The sequence below is a fragment of the Leucoraja erinacea genome, chromosome 13 (assembly GCF_028641065.1).
Source record: "Leucoraja erinacea ecotype New England chromosome 13, Leri_hhj_1, whole genome shotgun sequence".
Lineage (NCBI taxonomy): Eukaryota > Metazoa > Chordata > Chondrichthyes > Rajiformes > Rajidae > Leucoraja > Leucoraja erinaceus.
This window is the reverse complement of record NC_073389.1, coordinates 35,447,898-35,475,767: the sequence shown is the minus strand read 5'-3', so window position 1 is coordinate 35,475,767 and position 27,870 is coordinate 35,447,898. Positions and strand designations below refer to the sequence as shown.

Sequence of the window (27,870 nt, the reverse complement as noted above, 5' to 3'; positions counted from 1 at the left end):
TAAAAATTCCTGAGATCCAATGATATTATTAAAAAAGATGGACAAAGATGAAAAAAAAATTGAACAAAAATATTCTTGAGTCATCTCATTAGCTCTGCACAGTCGCAGTAAAAACAACACTCAACCATGAGACGTGAAAGCACAATTATTTTGCAAATTTTAGTGTTATTCCATTTTTAATCCTGGCATCACTGGGAGGATGATCATTTATTACCCATTTCAATCTGTGTTTGAACGAAGTGACATGCGAGTCAGCTGCATTGCTGTGGGTTTTGAGTCGCATCTGAAAATGATGAACCAGGTAACGTCAATTAAATGAGTATTTAAGACGATCTTCATTGTTATTTACTAGCTTACTTTTTTGTGGCAGGGTTTGAATTTGGGTCCTTGGATTGTAGGTCTCTGGGTTGCTAGTCCTGTAATGAAATGTGTGCCAGCATAGTAGTTCAATGTTAAATGCCAATGTTAAATGTAAACGTCAGCAATAGAATCAATTTGTGTGGTTAAGAAGTTTGATCTCAGAAAATATCCCTACGTCATTTCTTTACAGGCATTCAAAAGATGCAGATTTGGGATGGCATGCTCAAGTATTTCTCTCATGTCACCTGGCTGTAACATCCATCACAATTATACTTGAAGGATTTTTTTTGTTAGGTATGTAGTGGATATCTTATCCATTATAGTTGCATGGGTCCAGTATTCCTTCTTCAAAGTGAGTTATGTTTTTAATCCATAATTATGCCCAATGATGTTGAATTATGTCACTGTTATTTTCAAAAGTCTGAATAATAAAGTAATCAGAGTGGCGCATTTATCAAATTACAAAACTGTGACAATTCATGGCCTGGCATCTTAGTCATTGGTACGAAAATAACAGGAATTTCTCATGGAATTTCTCCACACTTTTGGACCTTCAGCTCACACGCTAGACCAATGAATGAGCCTGATGCCAAACCATTGCCATTTCCAAACCATCAGATCCTGGGTTATTGGTATTTTGCTGTTAAAACAGAAATTTCTATCAGTAGGTCAAGGCAACATGAGCAGAAAGAGGAACATTAACACTGTTAACAAAATTACTGCTATTGTTCTCTCCATTGATGCTGACTAACTGGTGGAGTATTTCCAACTTTTTGTGTCTTTATTATTCATGAAAACTTACAGTTTGCCGTGAATTGTTTAAGATGGTCAGTCCAAGTTGTGTCTGCATTACAGTTTTCTACAAAATAAATATAGCAAATAAATTATTGTGACTTTTGCAATAAACCATCTGATTAATTCCTTTTTATCTTGGCAGAATTTGCAGCGCATGCCTTTGCAATGCCATTGTCTCAAGTGATTGTCAATGATCGAGCCCATAAACAAAAGCAGGATGCTCTGAGAGAGGAGCAGAAGGGCCATTTGGACCTGGTGGCATCAGTCTTGTCATTTGGATCCAAAAGACCCAACAAGGAACTCTCAAGCAGCAATTCATCTCTCAGCTCAACCTCAGAAACTCTCAATGAACCAACATCACCCAATACGCCTGAAGCTGCTCAGCGTGTGAGAAGACGGGTAAGCCTTTCATTCTTCTTTCACGGAGCCATATGTGTTAATGCTTCTCCTACATTAAGCATATTATCATATAAAATTTATAATCTAGTACCTGGTCCTTTGGCTCATTGTAAATATGGTTGTCGACAAAGAATTACCAACCTAATTCTAGATTCCAGCATCCGGTGTATTATCCTCATGGGCCTCTCCCACTTAGGTGACTTTTTAGGCGACTGCAGGAGATTTTGCAGTCGCCACATGGTCGCCACATGTTCGCAGTTGGTTGCCGGGGAGTCGCCTTCATGGTCATGAGGAGTTCCCACTTTTGGGGAACTAGTCGCTGCCTCATTATGGCCGTCGAGAATTTTTCAACATGTTGAAAAATTAGCAGCGACTAGAATGATTAAGAAGGAACTGCAAATGCTGGAAAATCGAAGGTAGACAAAAATGCTGGAGAAACTCAGCGGGTGAGGCAGCATCTATGGAGCGAAGGAAATAGGTGACGTTTCGGGTCGAGACCCTTCTTCAGACTGATGTGAGGGTGGGGGGGGCGGGAAGAAGAAAGGACGAGGCAGAGACCGTGGGCTGAAGGAGAGCTGGGGAGGGGAAAGCAGGGACTACCTGAAATTAGAGGTCAATGTTCATACCGCTGGGGTGTAAACTGCCCAAGCAAAATATGAGGTGCTGCTCCTCCTCCAATTTACGGTGGGACTCACTCTGGCCATGGAGGAGGCCCAGAACAGAAAGGTCGGATTCGGAATGAAGTCGCCATGCGAGCTGTAGGTGGGTCGCAAGGAGGTCCTAGTGGGTTGCCAGAAGGTCAAAGGTTCTCGGAGGTTCTCGGAGGTTGGAGCCAATGCTGACTGGTGAATTTCATTGGCTCATTGAGGGAAAAAAAGGTAAGCAATAGTTTTCAGAATCTAGGAACCGACCGGTAATGTTAAATATCCTCCGAACTTCACAGCCCTGTATCTTTGGCTTCTTAAAAGTTGTCTCCACTACTTCTCCCCCTTCTCCCTCCTTCTCCCCCATTCTCCTCCCTCTCCCCACCTCTTTTAAAGGGCTTACCGTACAATGTGCTAGCCGTCTTAATTACAGCGCCAACCTACCTGGTCATTGCGGTGTGTGTCTGTATCACCTTGGCTTTGCACCGTGGGAATTTGTTAGACAGAGCTCCCCCCCGCTTGCCCTGACCCCTGCCTTTGCGAAGGGTTTTGTGTGGGTGTGTGCGGTTGTTCCACTCTGACAGTCGCCATTCCAGTTCCCGGTTTTTCAGGCGACTGCCGGCAACTTGACAGTCGCCGGCAGTCCGCTGAAAAATCGCCCGTGGGACAGGCCCATCAGGCTGCAGCTCTTCATGTCAGCAACCAAGTTATGCATACATGTGAGTTTCCGGCTCTCCATCCTTTCAGACAGTGAATTCTGGACCCCCCACCATCCACAGAGTGAAAATACTCATCCGCCTCTACCTTCCAATCCCTCCGTCAGCTACTTTAACCTTATGTACCTTGGTTTTTCATTCCATTACTGGGGGAACTCGGTCCTTGTGTTTCTATCTAGGTCCCTTGAAATTTTATAAATATGAATTAATTCTGTCCCGCAGCTTTATCAATATATCAAAAAAAAATCAACCACAGCTTATCTATTCTTTCCTCTTCGTGAGAAGTTTCCAATCCTGCCAACATCGTTATTAAAACGTGTTTTTTTGATTTTGGATTCATGAGTGTCCAGCTCCAGTTGGATTCCAGTCCTTCATATTATGCCCCAGGTACCCTAGTAAGCTGTCGGTAATTAGAACTATGACTATCTCTATTTGTGTACCTTTACATCCACCTTATATTGTGATAATTTTGCTTCATGTACCCTCTTCAGTACAAGCTCTCTCTACTAAATTTCCTGGTCTCCTTTCACATACTTGTCAGTTTCCCAATATTCACATCGGAGGGAACGGCCATTTTTTTTTTAATGCTTTTGCATTCCCCCCCATCTGAGAAGACTGTGCAGTTAAGGTTATTGGTTGGGATGAGTGGATGTGATGTGCATTTGCCAAAGTATCTCAGTGATAAATCCCATAATAGTAAGAGTGAAAAAAATAAAACTCGAGAGTACAAAATCTAGTCTTCTTGAAGAGGAGCCCAGTGTAAGTGGTGGAGGGAGTGTACTGCATCACAAATCCTATCTTCCAACATCCTGCCTTCAACCACCTTCCCCATCTGGGGAAGAGTCTGCAGTTGACACATTGGCTTCATTGGTCACATCAGAATGCACAGAACCAGTGTGGAATCATGTCGCCCACAATCCCCAGGGACTGACAAAGAAGAAGAAGAAGCATCTATTCAACAGATTAACTTTTGGGGAATCCTGCACCAGCTCTCCCAAGTCCCTTTGCACCTCTGATTTTCGGATTCTCACCCCATTTAGAAAATAGTCAGTGCAATGATTACCAGGATTTGGAATATTATTCTCCATCCTACTTGATCACTTTCTGGCTTGTCGTAACTTGTTCATGTTTCTCTGCAGGGTGGGATGTCTGTGGATTCCATCACCGACCTCGATGATGATCACTCTCGACTATTGGAGGCACTACAACTTTCTCTCCCCACGGAAGTGCCAAACAAGAAAGAAAAGCAGAGAGACAAGAAACTAAGCCTAAATCCTATTTATCGCCAGATTCCTAGATTAGTGGACAGCTGCTGCCAACACCTAGAAAAGTATGGTAAATATTGCCCCAATTTCTATTCCTAATGCTCTGGGCTATTACATGGAATATTGAATCTGTAATTGTTTATGTAATTTGAGATCACCCAAGTTTAGCTAAATTTTATTTAGTAAATTTTGAGATTGGTTAATAATTAAACTGCACAGCAAAGGCTAATTTGGACAGCCACCATCAAAAATGCCAGGATATCAGAATAAACTGACAAGCGTTCAAATTTGTCCAATGGAAGTTTAGGATATAATCGAAGAAAATCAGAATGATCGACATTTGGGTAAGGATGATAATTTTCTGAGTGATTGCTTGACTGTTATATTAAGAATTATATTTCAAGGATGTTGCCAGAACATGAGGGCCTGAGCTATGGGAAGTGGTTGGGCAGGTTATTCCTTGGAGCGCAGGAGGATGAGGAGTGATCTTATGGATGTGTCGTGGCCGTGTTACTTTTGTAGTGCGATGGAATCAACAGATCTGAATCAAATGAAGCTAAACTAAAGTTAAGATATCGATCGATAAAAAAACTAAAAAAAATACAATTTAAAAAAAAAGACTCGAGGTGCTGGAGTAACTTGGTGGGTCAGGCAGCATCTCTGGAGAACGTGGATAGGAACGTTTCAGATAGGGACTATATCAAGTGGGGGGGCACCGTCGAGTATGGCTGCAGCTGTTAGTCTTTTCATCCTTTTTTAAATTTTTAGTTAGTTAAAAAAGTGTTTGTTTTGGAGCTCTTTTAGTCTTTTTTTATGAGGGGGGGGGGGGGGGGGGGGGGGGGGGGGGGGGGGAAGGGGAAAACGATTTTTCTCAGTACCTACCTGGTCGGAGATGCGGCTTTTCTCCGAGCCGTGTTTTCACCCCTTCCTCGGATACTCTTTATTTTATCTTTATTTGTGTATTATTGCATTAATAGGCCTGTAGACCTACGGTAAGTCAAAATTTCATTGTTCTATTTTCAGCACATTCTTAACTTAGTCTGCATTAATCCATTTCACCACCATGGTGTTTCTCAGAGAACTAACAGGACAGCCATTATCTTCAGCTGTTTACCTTCTTTCTACAGTAAAGAGCTGAGATATTTGCAGCTCAGTTTGGTTATGGAAGATTCTTGGGCTGGCGAATTCCTGGAAACAAATGTTGTCATTTTAGTGCCAAGTATGATTATTAGCAAAGGAAAGACCAATCATCATCTTCTAACATTCCACAATGCTACTATTGGAGAGGCTTGTGCCATCAATAACTCAGTAGTGGTGGTCAGTTGCCCGTTCATAGAATTTAAGCTGATATGATTGAATGTTCGGACTACATGAATAGATGAATATTAAATATTCTATTTTTCATATCCTGAGCTAAATCTTCCTAGGATCTGTCTATAAGACTTACACCAAAAGAGGCATTTATTTGCCTCCATGCGACCAGAGAAAAGCTGAAGAATATTTTTGGTATTGTTAAGATCAATTTATCTTATTAATACCAAGTGTTGTACTTAAAATCCAATTTCCGGAGTTGCAGCATCTGGCTTAAACAGGATTCATTGCAGCAGCCTAATTAAATTGCGGCTGCAAAGATATCTCTATTCCTTTTGATTTCCATGAGCAAAAAGAACCACATAGTTAATATTGGTGGATTGCAAGAGCTTGCCGGTTGCAAACCCTTCTGACTCACTTTTGGGTTATTTTTCAGAACCTTGAAATTGCTTACAGAATATTATCATGGGAGCATTTCACCTCAGGAACAGCAACAGTTGTAAAAATAAGTCCATTGTTACCTTTTACAAGCAACTAGGAATTGGCATTAAATCGAATTGCCTGCATTTTCAACATCCTAAAAACAAATTATGTTGGAATGATAACAATGATTTGAAATTTTTAAGCTTAAAATCATTCCACTCACTAATGTCTAAACATATTTGATTTATTGAGATGTTTCTTAATTAATTACCAGTCTGATAAATGGAGCATCAATGTTTAGTCGATCGATTAACCTGTTAAAAATGTTATCTTGCTGTAAAACAGTCAGCACCGCTGACCTAAGGTGCTGACTGCATGGAATTTACATGTTCTTCACGTGACCTGGTTTCTGCCAGATGCTCTGGTTTCCTCCTACGTTTCAAAGATTTAGTTTAGTTTGGTTTTAGAGATGCAGTGCAGAAACAGGACCTTCGGCCCTTCGGGTCTGCGCCAACCAGCGATCCCCATACCCTAGCACTATTCTACACTCGGGCCAATTTACAATTTTTATCAAAGCCAATTATCCTACAACCTGTATGTCTTTGGAATGTGGGAGGAAACCGGAGACCACGGAGAAAACCCACATGGTCACAGGAAGAACGTACAAACTCTGTACAGACAGCACCACTAGTCAGGATCAAACCCAGGTCTCTGGCACTGTAAAGCAGGAAGTCTACCATTGCACCACCATGCTGCACCATGATTTGTTGGTAGATTACATGCCTACAGTAAGCTACCAACCCATGTAGGGAAGTAGCCAAAGGGGAGCTAATAGCATGAGAAAATATGTTGCTGAGGGCTACAATGGGATGGCGAGAGGAACGAGACTGATGGGATTGCTCTGTTGATGGCTGAGATGGTCCCAACCGGGATGAATAGACTCCTTTACAAAAGAGAAGTGTGTAACCATGATATACACTAATTATTTCTTAATATTGTTGCAGGTCTTCAAACAGTAGGAATATTCAGAGTTGGTAGCTCAAAGAAAAGAGTAAGACAGGTAAGACGCAACTATTTGCCTTTGCAGGTCATTAAAAAACATCCCATAATTAAATCAAGATATTTCTAGCTTTTCATGTGCATGATCCACTGCCAGCAGAAACAAAAAGGTTATGACCGAAAAAATGTATTATATTGTCTATTTCACTGCTACAAGAGTGAAACACGATAAGGAGCATTGTTGGATTAATTGGATTGGCAACTCCTGGCCAAGTTGCACTTGCACATCTATTGTTAGACATGTGTCTCTCTCAGTGTTGGAGCAGCAGCGGGAGATTTCAAAAAGCACCTGTTGGATTGGTTCAGTGAATCTATTTCAGTGTCCGAGCAACAGGGGGAGATTTCAAAAGGCAACTGTTGGATTGATTGATCATAATGAGCTAATTGAGCAGTCAATAGAAAGAAGACAAGGTGTAGCGGAGCGGCCAAGTTAGGAGATGTGCTGTGTGGAGGATAAGTGTTGCGTAGAGGGTAAGTATGAGGCTTTGGTCCAAGAAGCTTCTCTTGGCAGGGCCAGCCTTAGGGGGTGCGGGGCCCAATTGGGAATAATTTTGGTGAACCCCAGATTCCCAGCCAAGGTCTGTCAGCCCAGTTATTTAGTATATATTATGAAATTGTACACTAAGTGCTATGGATTATACACTGTGTGAACCTCTCCTGCTCCCTCCCGTTTGACTGTCAGTAGCTCCGCTGGCTTCCAACATTTACTGTAGCCGCTAATTATGTGATTGGACACAATGCCCTTGGAGACAGTGGCTGATTGGATGGGAGGAGACCTATTTGTTGATTGGACAGGAATTTTAAGGCAAGCTGGTTGGTGATTGGATGCAACCCCCTTAGAGACAGCGTTTGATTGGCCGCCAAATAAAATTGTCAAAAAGGAAAACAAAAATCGCTGGTCGGTGCGAACTCAGTAGACTATCTGGCTTTATCTCCAAACTAAACAGTATAACATGCAGGTACATTCATTTAAAATTAAATTCAGTGATTATTTCACATGATTTCTCACTGAGTAAAGCTCAATATCTGACCAATTTCTGTTTAACACGTTTGGTCTGCCGTGAACATTTTTCTCTCCCAAAACAGTTCATATCTAGCAAACCGATCAACGAACCAGACAGCAGTTGGACGCAGTCATAGAAACATAGAAAATAGGTGCAGGAGTAGGCCATTCGGCCCTTCGAGCCTGCACCGCCATTCAATATGATCATGGCTGATCATCCAACTCAGTATCGTGTACCTGCTTTCTCTCCATACCCCCTGATCCCTTTAGCCACAAGGGCCACATCTAACTCCCTCTTAAATACAGCCAATGAACTGGGCTCAACTACATTCTGTGGCAGAGAATTCCAGAGATTCACCACTCTCTGTGTAAAAAACGTGTTTCTCATCTCAGTCCTAAAAGATTTCCCCTTTATCCTTAAACTGTGACCCCTAGTTCTGGATTTCCCCAACATCAGGAAAAATCTTCCTGCATCTAGCCTGTCCAACCCCTTAAGAATGTTGTAAGTTTCTGCAAGATCCCCCCTCAGTCTTCTAAATTCTAGCGAGTACAAGCCAAGTCCATCCAGCCTTTCTTCATATGAAAGTCCTGACATCCCAGGAATCAGTCTGGTGAACCTTCTCTGTACTCCCTCTATGGCAAGAATGTCCTTCCTCAGATTAGGAGCCCAAAACTGTACGCAATATTCCAGGTGTGGTCTCACCAAGACCCTGTACAACTGCAGTAGAGCCTCCCTGCTCCTATACTCAAATCCTTTTGCTATGTGTCATGTGTCAGGGTTATGGGGAGAAAGCATGTAGATGGGTTTAAGAGAGGAAGATAGATCAGCCAACGATTCATAGCAAAAGGATTTGAGTTTTATAAGTTTCTATAAGATCCCCCCCTCAATCTTCTAAATTCTAGAGAGTACAAGCCGAGTCTATCCAGTCTTTCTTCATATGAAAGTCCTGACATCCCAGGAATCAGTCTGGTGAACCTTCTCTGTACTCCCTCTAAGGCAAGAATGTCCTTCCTCAGATTAGGAGACCAAAACTGTACGCAATACTACAGGTGTGGTCTCACCAAGACCATGTACAACTGCAGTACAACCTCAAGTCAAGTCCAGTCAAGTCAAGTTTATTTGTCACATACACATACGGGATGTGCAGTGAAATGAAAGTGGCAATGCTCACGGACTTTTGTGCAAAAGACATACAACCAAACAAACTATAAACACAATCATAACACACATATTCTTTTACATAATAAATAATGGAAGGAAAAACGTTCAGTAGAGTTAGTCCCTGGTGAGATAGGCGTTTACAGTCCGAATGGCCTCTGGGAAGAAACTCTTTCTCAACCTCTCCGTTCTCACCGCATGGCAACGGAGGTGTTTGCCTGACCATAGCAGCTGGAACAGTCCGTTGCAGGGGTGGAAGGGGTCTCTCATGATATTGTTGGCTCTGAAGTTGCACCTCCTGATGTATAGTTCCTGCAGGGGGGCAAGTGAAGTTCCCATAGTGCGTTCGGCCGAACGCACTACTCTCTGCAGAGCCTTCTTGTCCTTGGCAGAGCAATTCCCAAACCAGATGGTAATGTTCCCGGACAAGATGCTTTCCACCGCCGCTGCGTAGAAGCACTGGAGGATCCTCGGAGACACTCTGAATTTCCTCAATTGCCTGAGGTGGTAAAGACGCTGCCTTGCCTTGCTCACGAGTGCTGAGGCGTGTGATGCCCATGTCATATCCTCGGAGATGTGGACTCCCAGATATTTAAAACAGTTCACCCTATCCACAGGATTCCCATTTATCCTCAATGGAGTGTACGTCCTTGGATGATGTGCCCTCCTAAAGTCCATGATCAGCTCCTTCGTTTTTTCCCTGCTCCTATACTCAAATCCTTTTGCTATGAATGCTAACATACCATTTGCTTTCTTCACTGCCTGCTGCACCTGCGTGCCTACTTTCAATGACTGGTGAACCATGACACCCAGGTCTTGTTGCATCTCCCCTTTTCCTAATCGTCCACAATTCAGATAATAGTCTACTTTCCTGTTTTTGCCACCAAAGTGGATAACCTCACATTTATCCACATTATACTGCATCTGCCATGCATTTTCCCACTCACCCAGCCTATCCAAGTCGCCTTGCAGCCTCCTAGTTTAAAGGGGTTTAAATGGTTTAGAGATGTTTAGAGGGCTTCAGATGGGCTCAAGTGTGTTTAGAAGTGTTTAGAGGGGCTAGAGGGGGTATAGAGGTGTTCCGTGGGTCCCAGAGGGGTTTAGAGACGTTATAAGCCCCCCGTGAGAAATTGTATTTCTCTGAAATTGAAAATAGACATAAAGCTGGAGTAAGTCAGCAGGACAGGCAGCGCAGCGACTCTGGAGAGAAGACCCTTCTTCAGACTAAACTGAACTCTTGTCGGTGAGAGTACTTGTGATTGTCTGAAGAAGGGTCTCGACCAGAAACGCAACCCTCTCCCCAGAGCCCTTGCCCATCCCGTTGAGCCACCTTCAACTTCAGAGCCAAACAAAAAACACAGAGTGCTGGAGGAACTCAGCGGGCCAGGCGGCCGCCTCACCCGCTGGGTTTCTCCATCATTTTTGTCTACCGCAAAACGTCAATGATTCCGGGAATGCCGAGGCGACAGTGTGAGAGGGCTAGAGAGAGACGAGATGGGGAGCGGGAGAGAGAGCGAGAGAGAGAGGGAGGGAGGGAGGGAGGGAGAGAGCAAAACACAGAGAGACACAACGTGGGTCGGTAGGTGAATGACTAACCTGCACACCAGGAAGAAGCCCCTTCTCGCGGTCCGGGGCCCTCGCTCATTATGGTGAGTTTAAAGAAATTCTCAATGTGTCATCGATCTACATTCCTCAGTAAATGTAATTGTGTTTTAAACAAGTATTAATGACGCCGCGTGAATTTTATTCAAAGGAACACGACGTCATTAATACTTGTTCAAAACACAATAAAATTTACAGAGGAATGCGGATGGATGCATTGATGACATTGTATAACAACGTGACAAGTACTTGCTGTTAAGAAGTGCTAACAGTACTAGTTAACAAATCGTTTGTGTCTGATGACCGTGCAGCGGTTGTTATACACAGAGATCCTATAGTGGAGCTCTGCTAGAAGATCTTTGGTTATACATGTTCGTTAAAAAAAAAAATCCGGATGGCGAATTAAAAAAAAAACTTTATTTAACAAAGAGAATTCGTATTTCCGTACGAAATACGGAACATTAGTGCGGGGCCCCTCTTAGGTGCGGGGCCCAATTGGGAGCAATCAGTCAAATCGGCTTAAGGCCGGCCCTGTCACTTGGAGTCTGACCAAAGACTGAGCAGAGGTGGGCAGTAGATAAAGGTACAGTCTGCTGTTTCATGTGTGGTTGTTATGCTTTTTTTTCTTCTTGGTTTTAGCTCAGTAATGCCAGGGTCCAGAATGTCTCCATATGGTTGCATGACATTCTTAAGGGGGAAGGTAAGCAGCCATAAGCCATGCATATTGATACAAATTATATAGCTTGGAAAAGGGATGAGATCTTGTAATATGAAAGCTGGGAGTTAAGCAAAATACTAAAAAGCAGGTCCTGCAGGTAGTGATCTCCAGATTACTCCTGGAGCCATGTGCTAGTGAGTGTAGGAACAGGAAGATAGGATAGATGAATGCGTGGCTAAGGAGTTGGTGCAGGGGGTAGGAATTTAGATTTGTTTTCAGCCTGTGATTAGTGGTGCACCTCGGGGCACATTGCTGCTTATGGTTTGTATCAACAATTTGGATGAGAATGTAGAGTGCGTGATTAGTAACTTTGCAGATGACATTAAAATGAGTGGTATTCTAGAAAGCAAACATGGTTATCAAAAATTACAGCAAGATCTTGATCATTTGGGTGAGTGGGCTGAGGAATAGTTAATGAAGTTAAATGCAGATATGTGCGAGGTGTTGCATTTTGGGCAGGAAATCCAAATCTTCACACTAAATGGCAGGGCCCTGGGAATAGAGAGAGCTGGGTGTGAAGGTACGTAGTTCTGTTCATGGCCCCCAGACGAAACAAAGACAGCATTCTCACCTTTTACCCCACCAGCTTCCGCATCCAACACATCATACTCCGACATTTCTGTCACCACCAATGTGAATCCATCACTAGCCACTTATTCCCATCTTCACCCCTTTCCGTCTTCCGCACACTCTGCAACTCCTTAGTTCACTGACCCATTCCTACCCAAACCACCTCCTCCCCGGTACATTCCCTTGCACCCACAGGGGATATAACACCTGCCCCTATACCTCCTCCCTCTCCTCTATCTTAGGGTCCCAGCAGTTGAGATAGACAATTGTGTGCACTTCCTCCAACCTCATCAACAGCATCCGGTGTTCCTGAGAATTAAAATAGAGAATGGTAGATATCTAGAACTCACTCCCAGCAGGGATGGCGGAATCAGATACAATTATTTCATTTAAAAAACATTCAGACAGGCACATGAATTGGCAAAGCATAGCTGAATATAGGCTTAAGGTGGGCAAATGGAATTAGTGTGGATGGACAAAAAGATTGGGATAGATGTGGTGGGCTGAAAGGCCCATTTCAATGCTGTACACCGCTGATTAAATATCATTGTGGTAACTTCAATTTATTGTTAGCTATAGCCACTCAGATCTCTAGTATCAAAGCTCATGATTTTCGTTCTGTTTTTGTAGTAATCCATTTATGGACATTTGAAACCTTTGAATTTCTCTGCATTGTATTTCATCTGACAATTCCCTGCTCAACTACCTCGTCTATTCATATCACCCTATTGTTTAGCCTGTTCAACATTGGAATTTATCACTCATTGGTTTTGCATAATTAGAAAGTTTGGATATGATGATTTTAATTCTCAAGTTCTTACCCTTTCAGCAAGTATTTAACTGTCAGTCCTTCGGGTTATTTCCTAAGCTGGTGATAACCATTGCAAAGATCTCTCCAAACTCCTGTTGGATACCTTTTGAAATTTTATTTTAATACATATGCTTCATATTTTTTAATAATAGTTTCCATAAGTCACCGGGTCACTTTTACTACCTTTTAAAAAAAAATGATGACCATTTGCCATTCTCCAGTCCTCATGGTATTTGGTGATTTCAATTCAATTCAATTCAACTTTAATGTCATCGCACAAAATACAAGTATCAGTACAACAAAATGCAGTTTTGCGTCAGTCCGTAGTAGTTGTACATAAAGAGAAAAAACAAGAAAAAAAAAATAGAAAGAGAGAAGATACAGAATAATCAGGAAATACAGAATGATTAAACACAGGGGGACGGAGGGACCAGAGAAGTCTATCGTCGGGACTCCGAGTTCAGCAATGTGATTGTGTTGTTATAGAAGCTTTTCCTCATCCTGCTGGTACGTGACCTGAGGCTCCTGTACCGCCTCCCTGATGGGAGGAGGGCAAACAGTCCATGGTTGGGGTGTGAGGGGTCTTTGATGATCTTCCCAGCCCGTCTCAGACACCGTTTTCGGTGGAGGGCATCCATGGCAGGGAGCGGGGCACCGATTATGTGCTGCGCGGTTTTCAACTTCAATTTCAGGAAGATTAGTGGTAGAGTTCCTGCAATTATCTCACCTATTTCCTCAGTAATCTTCAAATATCTCTAACTTTAATATACCTTAAATGTGTTTTGTTTATTAAAAGCCAAATAGTTAACAAAGTGAATAGGTTTACAATTCACTCTCATGTTTCCTTTCCAGATGAAATGCATCAGATGAAATGCATCAGATCAGGAAAGAGTGGAGCAAAATAAAAGCCTCTTTCGCACATTTGTCAGTCCAAATTGCATCCATTGTCATGTGTCAGCCAATCCCAGCTTCCATGCATGCCTTATTTCTCTTTTCCTTGGGTATGGTAATAATAAAACTCAAATATTGTATTATTACCATTGACTTCTCATGCCAAATTCGATCAAAACCTTTCCATCACTATTTTAGTTTGTACTTAGCATGCATCGTGGTATTGAATATGTTAATTTTGCCATTTTACTCTTTATGCTGCTCATAAATAGACAAGGTGTTAGATTCCAGTGGTTTGGTTGTTAATGTATTGGTCTATTGAATGCTCTCCATTACATTATAATGGACAGCATTCATTATTCTCTGAACTTATTCTCTGAAAGAATTCAGTGATTTCTCCACTTTTTGAGCCTTATTCAAATTTTACAGCCCCATTATGAAAAGAGGGATAACTGCTTCTCTTGATATTTAAATATTTTGTTTGGTTTTCATTGACCTCTAGTTCTTGAAATGTAAATTGATGCAAGGTGTAATGATTTAAGGATAAAATTTATTGATTATAGAGAATGGTGTTTATGAAGTTGGTTTTTGGAGGGAATTTGACAGTTTTGTCAGTGTTCTATCCATATCTCAACTGATTTCAATTTATTTTGTATCTAAAAGGACTGCAGTAATGTTCTCCTTTTTATTATCCTGTAATCATCTACCAACATTTGGTATTCCTCCATTTGCACTTGATTCCAGCTAGAGAATGTTCCTGATTCAGTAGAGTGAGTTAGTTGAATGTTTCCTGAAGAGGCAAGTTAGCATCTTCTATTTATGTTTGTTGAGATGAGACAGCTTGCAGTTGCAAGGAATTATTTTGATTTTCGAGTCCAAAAATCTATCACTCTCAGCCTTGATTAAACATCGATGGTCTTCTGCGGCACTGGATTGCACACATTCAAAAGATTAAGGAATGATAATTGAGATGTTTGCACATTGGGAAGTGGTAGTTTGGAGGCCCAGAGGTTACAAGGGAAATGTCGCTCAGAGGGCAGAATGAGCCACTGGAATGTAGTTGGAAGCTTGGGATTGTGTAATCAGGATGGAAGGGTGATAGCAGGATTCAACGTTTACTGTAGAACTGTTGCAGCAGCATGACATTGTTTATTTTATATGTCGACAAAACTGTGCCATGTTGTCCTAGTTGTACCAGGGTTGACTTTCAACAGTCTTCGGGGGACAAATCAGTTCAATTTACCCCACAATGCTCACTTATTTTGCATCTAATGTGGAAGCAAGTAAAAAACTTCTAACGCACAAGTGCAATTCACAGCAGTTAGTGCCCAGTTGGATTTCTGGAGTTCTGCAAAATGACTTGGAAATGTTCGTTATTACATTTCACTCTGCGTGTTTAATCACATTGTACGGAAACGAACAGCACAATCTCAGGAAGTGACACACACACACACTGCCTCATTCACTGCTTATAATGCAAAACTCTACAACTGCATGTTCTTTTATGCCTTCATAATTAAAGCAAAATGTTTGAATTTATTTGTTGAATATATTCAGTAACAGAGCTCCCACAGATTCATTATCACCTGGATGAAAATATTTCTTATCTGAGTTCTGAATGGGCTGATCCTTTATTTCGACTATACCCTGTTTCTGGACACCCCAGCCGAAGGAAACATTATTCCTATGTTTACAGTCAAACTCTGGCAAAACTACCATGTGTTTCAATGATATCAACTCTCATTCTCCTAAAATCTCTCATACTCTTATGGCCCCTCATTACTTAATCTATTGCTTTGAAACAAACCCACCATCCTGTCTACCATTCTGGTCGACCTTTACTGCATTGTCTCTACTGTACAGAATTAAGCAGAGAAGGGAGACCAGATGTATACACAATATTCCATGTAATTGGAGCAAGAAACATCCGCACTTGCACTCATCCTCTCGTGACTCTCTTCACGGCTTGTACTTTGACAGTGTTTTTGGAAGGCCATTGTGCACGCTCTTCTACAGCTTATTGGAGCCAATTTAAACTTGCTATATATCTCCCTATATATTTGTAAATTCAAATTCAGATGTTACACTTGACTAAATATACCGTGATTCTTTATCTTGCAGCTACGAGAAGAGTTTGATCGAGGTGCCGATGTTATTCTTGACGAGGAGCACAGTGTTCATGATGTTGGGGCCTTGCTGAAAGAGTTTTTGAGGGATATACCAGACCCCTTACTTACGAGAGAACTCTACACAGCATTCATCAGTACACTTTGTAAGAAGATACACTGTTCTTTATTAGTCTTAACCCATTCAGCTAAATATATCTAGTAATGTAATCCATTTTTAACTTCATCCTGTCAGAAAACAAAATGACATTGCTGTTGCTACCTTATCACCATATCAGCAGGTTACATGTCTCCTCAAGACTGTCATGGACTTCCACATCAACTCTGTTTCCTGACTGAACAACTTATTCTGCACTTGCATGTGCCTAAAAAAGCAATAGATCTCAACCTCGAATATAATCAATAACTGAGCATTCTTGACCAGCAAAAGTAGGAGATTCCAAAGACCTACGATACTTTGAGTAAATAAATTTCTCCCATCCCAGTCCTAAGTGATTGCTTCCAGTCCTGAGATTATGACCTTCGATTCAAAGACAATTAACTAATGTTGAATGCAACAAGGAAGCTGCTCTTACCATCAACTGTGTTGAATCTTCCACAACTTGTGTGTGGCAGGAAGATCATCTCTCATTCTTTTAAACGAGCCATATTCTAATATGACATTGACAAGGTTCATGTTTTGTTTAAGCAGTGGTTTTAATTACACTGTGTGGGACTGTTCTCCTTGGATATCCCTCTGGTTGAGACAGGCTAGATGTCCAGTCAGTAGAGGAGAGAGGGGGAGAGCCAGAGGCAGTTTTTCTGGTACATACTCGGCTAGTAGACACAGTGGGATGTAGGTTCATTGAATTTGGACATACTGATCCTGAACAACAGGAGTCTTTTGTGGCTTGGAAGCAGGGACAAGTACTCCAACCAAAACTGCACACAATATTCCAGGTTTGGTCGCACTAGAGCCCTGTACAACTGCAATAGGACATCTTTGCTCCTATACTCAACTCCTCTTGTTATGAAGGCCAACATGCCATTCGTTTTCTTCATTGCCTGCTGCACCTGCATGCTTACTTTTATTGACCGATGAACAAAAACGCCCATATCCCGTTGTACTTCCCTTTTTCCCAACGTGACACCATTTAGATAATAATCTGCCTTTCTGTTTTTGCCAAAATGGATAACCTCACATTTATCCACTTTAAACTGCATCTGCCATGCATTTGCCCACTCACCCAACATGTCCAGGTCACCCTGCATTCTCATGGCATTCTCCTCACAGTTCGCACTGCCACCCAGCTTTGTGTCAACTGTAAATTTGCTATTGTTACCTGTAATCCCTTTATCTAAGTCATTAATCTATATTGTAAATACCTGCAGTCCCAGCACTGAGCCTTGCGGTACCCCACTAGTCACTGCCTGTCATTCTGAAAGGGAACTAGTTATCCCGTCTTTGTTTCCTGTCTGCCAAACAAATTTCTATCCATGTCAGTAACATATCATGTGCCCTAATTTTGCTCACTATTCTCTTATTTGGGACCTTATCAAATGCTTTCTGAAAGTCCAGGTACACTACAACCACTGGCTCTCCTTTGTCAATTTTCCTAGTTACATCCTCAAAAATTTCCAAAAGATTAGTCAAGCATGATTTCCCCTTCGTCAATCCATGCTGAGTCTGACCACTCCTGTTAGTGCTATCCAAATGTGCCGCTATTTCATCTTTTATGATTGACTCCAGCATCTTTCCCACCACCGATGTCAGGCTAACTGGTCTATAATTCCCTGTTTTCTCTCTCCTGCCTTTCTTAAAAAGTGGGCTAACATTAGCAACCCTCCAATCCACATGAACTGATCCTGAATCTATAGAACATGGGAAAATGTTCACCAGTACGTCCATGATTTCTAGAGCCACTTCCTTAAGTACCCTGGGGTGCAGACCATCAGGCCCTAGGGATTTATCAGCCTTCAGTCCCATCAGTTTACCCAACACCATTTCCTGCACTAATGTGGATTTCCTTCTGTTCCTCCGTCACCCCAGATCCTCTGGCCACTAGTAAATCAAGAAGATTGTATGTATCTTCCTTAGTGAAGACAGATCCAAAGTACCTGTTCAACTCATCTGCCATTTCCTTGTTCCCCATCATAAATTCACCCTTTTCAGTCTTCAAGTGTCCAACTTTGGTCTTAACTAATGTTTTTCTCTTCACATACCTAAAGAAGCTTTTACTATTCTCCTTTATATTCTTGGCTAGCTTACCTTCGTACCTCATCTTTTCTCCCCGTATTGCCTTTTTAGTAATCTTCTGTTGCGCTTTAAACATTACCCAATCCTTTAGCTTCCCACTCATCTTTGCAATGTTGTACTTCTTCTCTTTTATTGTTATACTGTCCCTGACTTCCCTTGTCAGCCACAGTCGCTCCTTACTGCCATTGGAATGTTTCTTCCTCTTTGGTATGAACTGATCCTGCACCTTCTGTAATATTCCCAGAATACCTGCCATTGTTGTTCCACTGTCATCCCTGCTTAGGGTATCTTTCCTGTCAACTTTGGCCAGTTCGTCCCTCATGGCTCCATAGCCCCTTCCTTCAACTGTAATACTGACACCTCCAATTTACCCTTCTCCCTCTCAAATTGTGGATTAAAACGTCATATTATGGTCACTACCTCCTAATGGCTCCTTAACCTCGTTCCCTTATCAAATCCGGTTCATTACACAACACTAAATCCAGAATTGCCTTCTCCCTGGTAGGTTCCAGTTCAAGCTGCTCTAAGAATCCATACTTTAAATATTACGTAGTTTTTTTAATCTTGGGGTAGTTTAATGAAGGTTCACCTGGGATTTAGGGGTTGTCCCAATAAGGAATCTTGAACAGATTGAACCTATACTTTTTGAAGTTTAGAAAAATTGGATGTGATTTTATAGAAATGTAAGCTTCTGAAGGGATATTACAGATTAAAGGCAGAGAGTCTCTTTCTCTTCATGGGGAGATCAAGAGTGAGGGTAAATCATAGAATAATGTGCTGAAGACGGAAATGAGGAAGAGTGTGAATCTTTGTAATGGAAGACATTGCATGTATTCAAATTAGAATTTTAATCTATAGGGAATGGGAATAGAGGGAATAGAGGGAATTATGAGGACGAGCAACAAAATTGAGTTGAGGCTAAAATAAGATCAGTTATGATTTTGGTGAATAGCAAATTAGATTAAAGGGCTGAAAGGCCACACTTTTTGCCGAGGGTGATATGTTGGCTGAGTAAGTTTTAAATGAAAACTTGTCTCAGTGTTGAAGGATTTTCTCCCATAAATTTAAGTATGCTCTCCTTTGCTTAGAAATTAATCTGGCTATTTAGTAACTGCTACAATTTCTGCTTGGATTCTGAAATTTAGCTCCATTGAGATCAATGAACCAATTTCAGAGGTGGAGCAGGATGTCCAAACTCCCCTAATTCTCCTGAACCCGCACTCAGGGTAATTTACAATAATGTCATATTTTAATACCGAATAGAATTGTAATAATAGTCACTGCTGTTTGATTTGTTTTGTTCCACACATGCTGACCTCAATGCTGGAACCATCTTTACTTTGCCCCTTCTAGTGTTGGACCACGATGAGCAGCTCAGTGCCTTGCAACTTCTCATTTACCTCCTCCCTCCGTGTAATTGTGACACCCTCCATAGACTTGTGGAGTTTCTTGCCATGGTAGCAAATCATGCTGAAGACGTCCAGGATAAAGATGGACAGGAGGTAGGATAACATTGATATAGTAGCTGCAGGGTTTCATTGGGTATGGTGAGTTGACAGCATTGTAGAAGTGCTGTCATTTAAATGGCCCAGTAAATGCATTTTGAAGATGCTTGTTTCCCCTTCCGCTTGCTCTTCCTCCTTCTTTCTGCCCCCTCTTGGTTTACAGCGCCTGGAACTAAAATGAGCGTGTCCTCCAGGATTCCAAATCCAGTTGAATTGTGGGATTGATTTAAAAAGAAATGTAGTTTGTTTTATCCAAACTTCTGAAAATGTCAAAGTAAGACCTTAAGTGATTATTTGTAAGCTAACAGTGCAGTTGTTATAGTTAACTCTGACAGCGGAATCATTAATTCCATTAGGTTGGCGCAAGAAATGGTTCAGATTTATTCTCATTATTACTGTAGTAACATGCTTGACTGAATCTTGGCAGGACTCCCTAATTTAAAATAATTTGACGTTTAAACTTCCTAACCCCAGAGGAGAAATTAATAATGTGTTCAACGAGATATGTATATTTGAAGTTTACCTTCAAGTAAAAGAGAAGCTGTTTCAGTAACTGAGCCTTTTTTCCACCAATTATTTGTTCTAATTTTAATTGGATTTTTGGTGTCAATCATAGCCCACTATGCAGCATGATCATCAAAGTTAAAGTTCAAGATTCAAATACTACTTATGTGAACAGTGTACTTTGGTGGGGTTTCTGCACTGTTGGAGGTGATAGTTTAACAGCACATCAGAAAGTGAAGTCTGCTTACCGTCTGGTGGGCATAGTACTCTAGCAAAGGGCAGAGAAGTTATCCTGATACATTGGCTGATGTTGATCCGAACACTGGAAATCTGCTGATTATCTTATTCTTGTTTTCATAACATTGCATTGTGAAGTTAGCAGAAAAGTATTATGTTCCTTACATTGCTGCGTTGACTGTTTTATTTGTTTAGGAAGGAATTCCAAATGCTGGTTTACGCCGAAGATTGACACAAAAAGCTGGAGTAACTCAGTGGGTCAGTTAGCATCTCTGGAGTAAAGGAATAGGTGGCGTTTCGGGTCGAAACCCTTCTTCAGTTTGAAGAAGAGTCTTGACCCGAAACGGCACCTATTCCTTTTCTCCAGGGATGCCACCTGACCCACTGTGTTACTCCAGCATTTTGCGTCTATGTTTTATTTGTTCCTCATTAGTTGTAAAAGTGCCTATGGACATTCTGAGGTTGTGAAAGATGCCACATAAATGCAGAGCTTTATTTTTTTTACAGCTGTTTCAACTTTGGTACCTAACATGGGGCCATATCTGCCATTTCTCAACCAACAGTTAAATTGTAGCAGTCATGCTGAGCTCAGGGAACAGTGGAATTGTTTTCAATTTTCAATATTTCAGTCATTATATTGGGCAGCACAATAGCATAGTTGGTAGTACTGCTATCTCTCTTCACCAGAAACCCAGGTTCAATCCTGACTTCTGGTGCTGTCTGTGTGGAGTTTGCATGTTCTCCCTATGACCATGTGAGTTTCCTCCGGGTCCTCCAGCTTCTTCTCACATCCCAAAGCTAGGCAAGTTGGTAGTTAATTGGTGACTATAAATTGCCCCTTGTGGCTAAGTAAGTAGTAGTGGAGTTGATAGAAATATGGGGAGTTTAAAATGTGCTTAGCACAATTTTACAGTGCCTTATGATTCTATCGCTCTAAAAACTAATGACAGTGGTCACAATGAGTAGTTTGCAGCTACATTTACAGAAAGTTTATAAGATTCATTGAATTGCATCCCTGATCTCTCACTTTGAGTTTGATTTTGGCTCATGAGAAATCAGTAGTCAGTGTTGCTGGATTTTTTAAGAGACTACCCGCTTGAATTAACTCTCCTTTTGCTTGCAGTGGACCAGATGATGAATAGTAATCCTAGAGGAGAATGCCAATCTTCCCCTTCCGTGCAGCCTTCTGTTGCCACTTGGCTAACAACTATAATACTGAAGGTGTTACTGAGGGTAAAAAAAATACATCCTTGATAAAAGAAAAGGCCTGCATTGATATAGTGCCTTTCGTGACCACAAGACTCCCCAAAGCACATTCCATTCAATTTGTTTTTTAAACTTTAGTCACGATTTTACTGCTGAGGGAATGACATTTGTCAGACATTTGAAAAGAAAATCTTGGCGGAAGTTTCACTGATTAAATACCATTTGTTTGAACCAAGTGGATATGGTGACAACTCTTTAACCATCCACTAATATTTCTGACTGTGCCACAAAACACCAAAGCTGTTCATTATTCCAGAATTATGTTAGATTGCAAAACTCCAGCTTTTTCCCCCTCAAACACTATGAACCCTACGTTCCCAGTCACTGTGTCCTCCACCTCTCTCATAACGTACAAGAGGTTGATGGACTTTCCTAAGTTCATAAGTCATAGGAGCAGAATTAGGTAATTTGGCCCATTGAGTTTACACCGCCATTCAATCATGGCTGATCTGTCTTTCCCTCTCAACGCCATTCTCTTTCTCCCCATTACTTTCGACACCTTTAGTAATTAAGAACCTATCAATCTCTGCTTTAAAAATACCCAATAACAAAGTCCCCACCTATGCCCATTCATAGAAACTTGTACTTGTTGGACAAAGGTAGTTTAGAAACCAGTTTTATTTCTGCCAGGTATGTAGAATTATATACGGGCCTGCCAGGTTATCCATTAATAGATTAGTTTATTAATTGCCATTCCAGCTTCCATCTGGCTTTGTTACTTTCTAGGTCACTGGGAACAAAATGACTTCACTTAATCTTGCCACAATCTTTGGCCCCAACCTCCTCCATAAGCAGAAGAGTTCAGACAAGGAGTTCAGTGTCCAAAGTTCAGCTCGGGCTGAGGAGAGTGCTGCCATCATCACTGTCGTTCAGAAGACAATTGAAAATTATGAAATATTATTCATGGTGAGTACATAACTGTTTATCAAATATGCATTCCATCGTTGTCATGCATTTATTGTTGTCTTCAAACCTCCACAGCTTACAGCAGTTTATAAACTGTGGCAATTTCTATATTTCTGTTCTGATGATCTTACAGTATTTCCTTTTTCCCAGTTGCTGCTGCCACTACAAAATGTTTTCTTTGATTTAAAGCATTTGAGAAGTCAGCGTGGCAGAACATTTGCAAAAGTAGAAACTTTCCTCCTTAGCCATGCGACAGGGGAGAGAGGATGCCGTGTTTGATGTTTGAGGGTGATTATCTTTCTAAAGTCTGTTCTGCAAAAAGATGTTGCCAAGAAACATTTGCCCTCGCCCTTGTTACCTTTGGCCAGAGCAGATTCTGATGGTCCAGAATTTAACTCTAGAGTTCCACCTGCACGGCGGGAGGAAAAAGCAAAAACAATGAGTGGGAGAAGGATTTGGCATTAACTGAATTACTGCCAAGGATCTTGATTTGCGGTCTGGGTTAATAGGTAAAATTTAAAAATATCTGATTTTAAGAGATAAGGTTCAGTGACATTGACTAGTGTTTTCTGGGGCCTTAGACCTGTTTTTTACAAAATATATATTAATTAAATGGTAGTCCACCCGGTGGATTCAACCTGGCGGTCAGGTCGGACGCGTGGGGCAGGGCGGATCTCCCTCTCACGATGGGACTGCCTCTTGCACGGGCTCGACTGCCGCCGGCCGCATTTCCTCTGTTGGTGGTGCGCCGCGACTGGCTCTGGGTCGGCTGGGAAGGCCAGTGGGGAAGGTGGCCCATGGCTACGGCCTTGAGTGTTACAGCCCCCCAGCAGGAGCCTCGGCGTTTCCCGTCAGGAGCCTCGCCTTCTTCCCGCGGGCGCGTGCGACTCTGGTCGTAGCACGTCGCGGGGGGACGGGCTCCCTGTGCTACCGGTGCGACTGTCCACAGGTTGGGGTGTACACAATGCACCCCAACTGCGTCTCGCCGCCAAGTCGGTGCGAGTCACGTTACCAAAAAGAGTGGCCGCCAGGGGTCCGCGGCGATGTCGGTACGGAAGCTTTCATTAACTTAATCACCATTGGGTGGTATCCACTAGCAGCATCCTTATATGCTGTTATTTTTGTTGTTTTTCTTTTTCACTTTCTAAATTATTTTCTAATTATCTCATCTATCTTTACTAATGCACATTTTTCTTGGAGATATCTCTGGGGGATAGAGGAAATGGGGATAGGGCTCACCCACCCAACATTTAAAGGAAATATTTCAAATAATGTGTTGGACCATTTCAATCATAAGAGACCATATAAGCTTTAAAATGCACGATGATGAAAATAGGAGGAATCACATTTTGTAGTTGGAACGTTAGGGTGTTAATGAGCCAATTAAAAGGGGTAAAATGTTAGTCCATTTAAAATCTATTAATACTGATATAATATTTCTTCAGAAAACGCATCTCAAATATGGAGCTCAAAACAGGTTGAAGGGTAGGTGGATCGGACAATTATATCACTACGTTTTCTTCCAAAGCAAGAGGAACAGCAATTCTAATTAATAAAGGTATACCATTCAAACATAAATCCATTATAGCTGATAAGGAAGGCAGGTACATTATAATATCAGGGGAATTGTATTCAACTCCATTGACCATGGTGAATATTTATGCTCCTAACTTTGATAATCCCCAATTTTTTAATAAAATATTTAATACAATTCCAGACTCCGGTCAGCATAATCTGATAATTGGGGGAGATTTAAATTTTGTATTAGATCAATACTTGGATAAATCTTCACTTCAAAGGAAAAGTATATCAAAATCGAGTGACCCTTTAAACACATAAATAAACAACACAAACATAAGAGATGTTTGGAGGATTGCCAATCCTTCTGGAAGACAATACTCGTTTTACTCAGGTGTTCATAAAGTTTATACATGAATTGACTATTTCTTGGTTGACGCCAAACTTATCCCTTATACCTACAACCCAAAATATCACAACATTATTATTTCGGATCACTGTCCTCTTACTTTTTCAGTAAAATGGAAGGAATGAATAATAATAAACAACAGTTTTGGAGATTTAATCCACAGGAAAGAAAATGCAATTGGAACATTCTGCCTTTACACTCATTGTTTAATTCATTTTTTATCTTCAGATTATAAATACGTGAATGAGAGGCTGTTGCACAGGATTCCAGCCCCTGGCAGTCCAGAGGCAGCAGGACATTAAATCGTGTCCGTTCCCCAATAAAATGTTGTGATGGCAGCTCCTAGCTTCAGTACATTCAGCACATTGTCGCTTCCAGCTTAAAAAACTTGTCTACTCGTACTCGCAGCATGGTCGACACGAGGTCCTAGGAGGTCTTTGTAACTCTCCTTCATGCTCGAGAGTACTCCCTGCATACTCGAGGCCTCAGCTAGGTCACGGCGTATTTTTCAACATGTTGAAAAATGCCCATAATAAAAAAGGTTTGCCATGGAAAAAAATCATCTGTGTTAAAGCCAGGCAGTTAAAAAGATGTTGTGTTAATGCTTGTTTTATCTTATCCGCACTTCATGTTCACCCCTTCTTGCTCATGTGGTGAATGTTTTGTGGGAACACAGCCCAATAATTTTTTTGTAATGAATCTCTGCTGACTGTGGAGCAGCCAGTCACCGCTCTGTTTTGTTTATAATCTCCTCAGCTCCGAGGGGGCCACATCATTGTTTTGACATTTGTGCTGAACCGGAGCAAAGAAACATCTGGCTTTTTTTAGAGATAATTTAATATAGTGCAGCGCAGAGATGAGCAATTGCCAACAATTCGCACCCGCAAAGAGCACCCGACCTATATAGGCTGATTGGAGAGCGTGACCTAGTTTTAGGGACAATCATGTAGCTCAATCTCCTCCAGAAAGGCAGCATGCACAGAAGAGCAAGCAGAATCTGTGTGCTCGGCTATGACACTGTTGCTGAAGAGTTTCAGTGTTAAACATACTTGTGAAATTGATAAGAAAGCCCTGTTTTGAAGTTCAAGGCGTCCTGGCATTGCCATTTTGTGGTGGGAGTGATTTATTACGTGGGAATGGGAGCAGCTATTCCGGCCACTTGGGTGGACCATGGTTGATCTGTAGTTCAATCCTCTTAACCTGCCTTAATCCCCATCTTCCTTACCAATTGTGCAGAATTCCACTGATCATGGTCTTCATTCCAAAGAGGAGGGAATTCCATGCATCCATTACTAAAAAAGCACAAATAATAGTTACATTTCTATAGAGCAAATCATGATTTCAGAACTCCCAATCCAATTTGCAGTCAATAAAGCACTTTCAGAAGTCTTTGCAGCAGCCAATATGCAAACAGAAATGGTCTGAGAAAAGGCAATCTGGTAATGCAAAGGTAATCTATCTTTCTTTCCATGTATGATGTTGGTTGAGGGATAAACCTTGGTTAGAACCCTGGAAAGGTGCCCTGGAATATATTAGTCTCACGTGACAGAGTAGACAAAGCTTCCATCTAATGTGATAAACAGCACCCATAACTGCACAGCACGTCTCCCAACTAAGTAACTGCCATATATATGGGCTGCCTAAATTAATAATTCCCTTAACAATTTTAAATTCTTGGCTCAACTTATTTTGTTATACCAGAATATTTCAGCAGCATTGGAGAATAAGTTCCATAGGTATAAGATTCCATAGGTATAGTAGTTCCTAAATGGCAAAACTATTTATTTGTGCTGATATTTCCAGTTTTAGCACCATGGATTAATATTAAGTGAATATTTGAGTTAGGTATATTGGCTAAATGCAGAGGACATAATCTGGCCGTTTCCATTTTCTTGAATCTATCTGGATCTATTGGAAAGGTTTGGAGCGATATGCCTTCAACACAGACAAATTGGACATGAAAATTGGCATCTTGGTCGGCATTAACAAATTGGGGCAAAGAGCCTTTGGGCTTTGTGACTCTGTGAGTCAATCTCCAAACCATATTTTCTATAAAACCCAATTGATAATTTTCAGTTTAATATTTCAGCTAACCCTACGTGGTCAAATCTTAAAGGGGCTGACCCACTGCGATGACCTAATTCGTGAGTTTAGAAGAGTTTGCCCTCGACTCATACTCACAGCATGGTCGACATGAAGTCTTAGGAGGTCTTTGTAACTCTCCTTCATGCTCGAGAGTAGCCCCCACGTACTCGAGGTCTCAGCTAGGTCGTTTTTTTCAACATGCTGAAAAATGCTCGCGAGTAAAAAAGGTCGCCATGGAAAAAATCAATATTTTTTTACTCGTAGGTTTAGTCGAGGTAGGTCATAGTAGGTCATAATGCTATCATAGGTAATCGAAGGCAATTGAAGCTAATCGAAGGTAGTCGAAGGTAAAGCTCGTAGAGAAAAAACAGGTAAGTAAACCGACCGGTAACGTTAAATGCCCGCTAAACTTTATTAAAAGTTGTCTGGCTTCTTAAAAGTGCCTTCACTCCTTCTCCCCCCCCCCCCCCCCCCCCCCCCCCCCCCCCCCCCCCCCTTCCCCTCCCCCCCTCCCCCCCCCCCTTCCCCCCCCCCCCCCCCCCCCCTCCGCGCTAAGGACTTACCGTTACTGTGCCATCTTCCTGTTCATCGCAAGGGTGAATTTCAGACAGCGCTCCCCCGCTTTCCCTGACCCCCGCCTTTGTGATGTGTTTGTGTGTGTGTGCGTGCGTGTGTGCAGACGGTCGATCCAGCTCGCGGTTTCATCGCTGACGGTCGATCCAGCTCGAGGTTATTTCGAGTGCCCTCGAGCTTGAAGGTCGAAGACAGTCGCTGAAAAGTCGTGTTAGTGGGACAGGCCCTTAACTGCATTCTGAAATGTCTAAATTAGTATTTCAAATGTATCCAAGTTGCTATGATCAAGTTCAAGTGAGTTTATTGTCATGTGTTCCTGTATAGGACAATGAAATTCTTGCTTTGCTTAAGCACACAGAAAAATAGTAGGCATTTACCAAAAAACAGATAAATGTGTCCATATACCATAATATAAATATATACACACATGAATAAATAAACTGGTAAAGTGAAAATAACAGAAAGTGGTTATTAATAATCAGAGTTTTGTCCGACCCAGGTTTAATAGCCTGATGGCTGTGCCTGATGGCTGTGGGGAAGTAGCTATTCCTGAACCTGGTTGGTGCAGTCTTCAGGCTCCTGTACCTTCCACCTGAAGGTAGCAGGGAGATGAGTGTGTGGCCAGGATGTTGTGGGTCTTTGATGATACTGCCAGCCTTTTTGAGGCAGCGACTGCGATAAATCCCCTCGATGGAAGGAAGGTCAGAGCCGATGATGGACTGGACAGTGTTTACTACTTTTTGTAGTCTTTTCCTCTCCAGGGCGCTCAATTGCCGAAC

The 27,870-nt window shown here is 41.8% G+C and overlaps 1 protein-coding gene across 5 annotated transcripts in view; it reads left to right on the top strand.

Moving 5' to 3' along the window:
- LOC129702860 (rho GTPase-activating protein 6-like) overlaps nucleotides 1-27,870 on the top strand; it is a 427,624-nt gene that overhangs the window by 384,160 nt on the left and 15,594 nt on the right. For all 5 annotated transcript variants that reach the window (XM_055644897.1, XM_055644899.1, XM_055644901.1 and 2 more), the window contains 6 exons: nucleotides 1,298-1,554; nucleotides 4,054-4,249; nucleotides 6,918-6,973; nucleotides 15,848-15,998; nucleotides 19,442-19,590; nucleotides 22,327-22,506. In XM_055644897.1, the coding sequence (XP_055500872.1) occupies nucleotides 1,298-1,554; nucleotides 4,054-4,249; nucleotides 6,918-6,973; nucleotides 15,848-15,998; nucleotides 19,442-19,590; nucleotides 22,327-22,506 (989 nt within the window). The remainder of the gene's footprint in view (nucleotides 1-1,297; nucleotides 1,555-4,053; nucleotides 4,250-6,917; nucleotides 6,974-15,847; nucleotides 15,999-19,441; nucleotides 19,591-22,326; nucleotides 22,507-27,870) is intronic.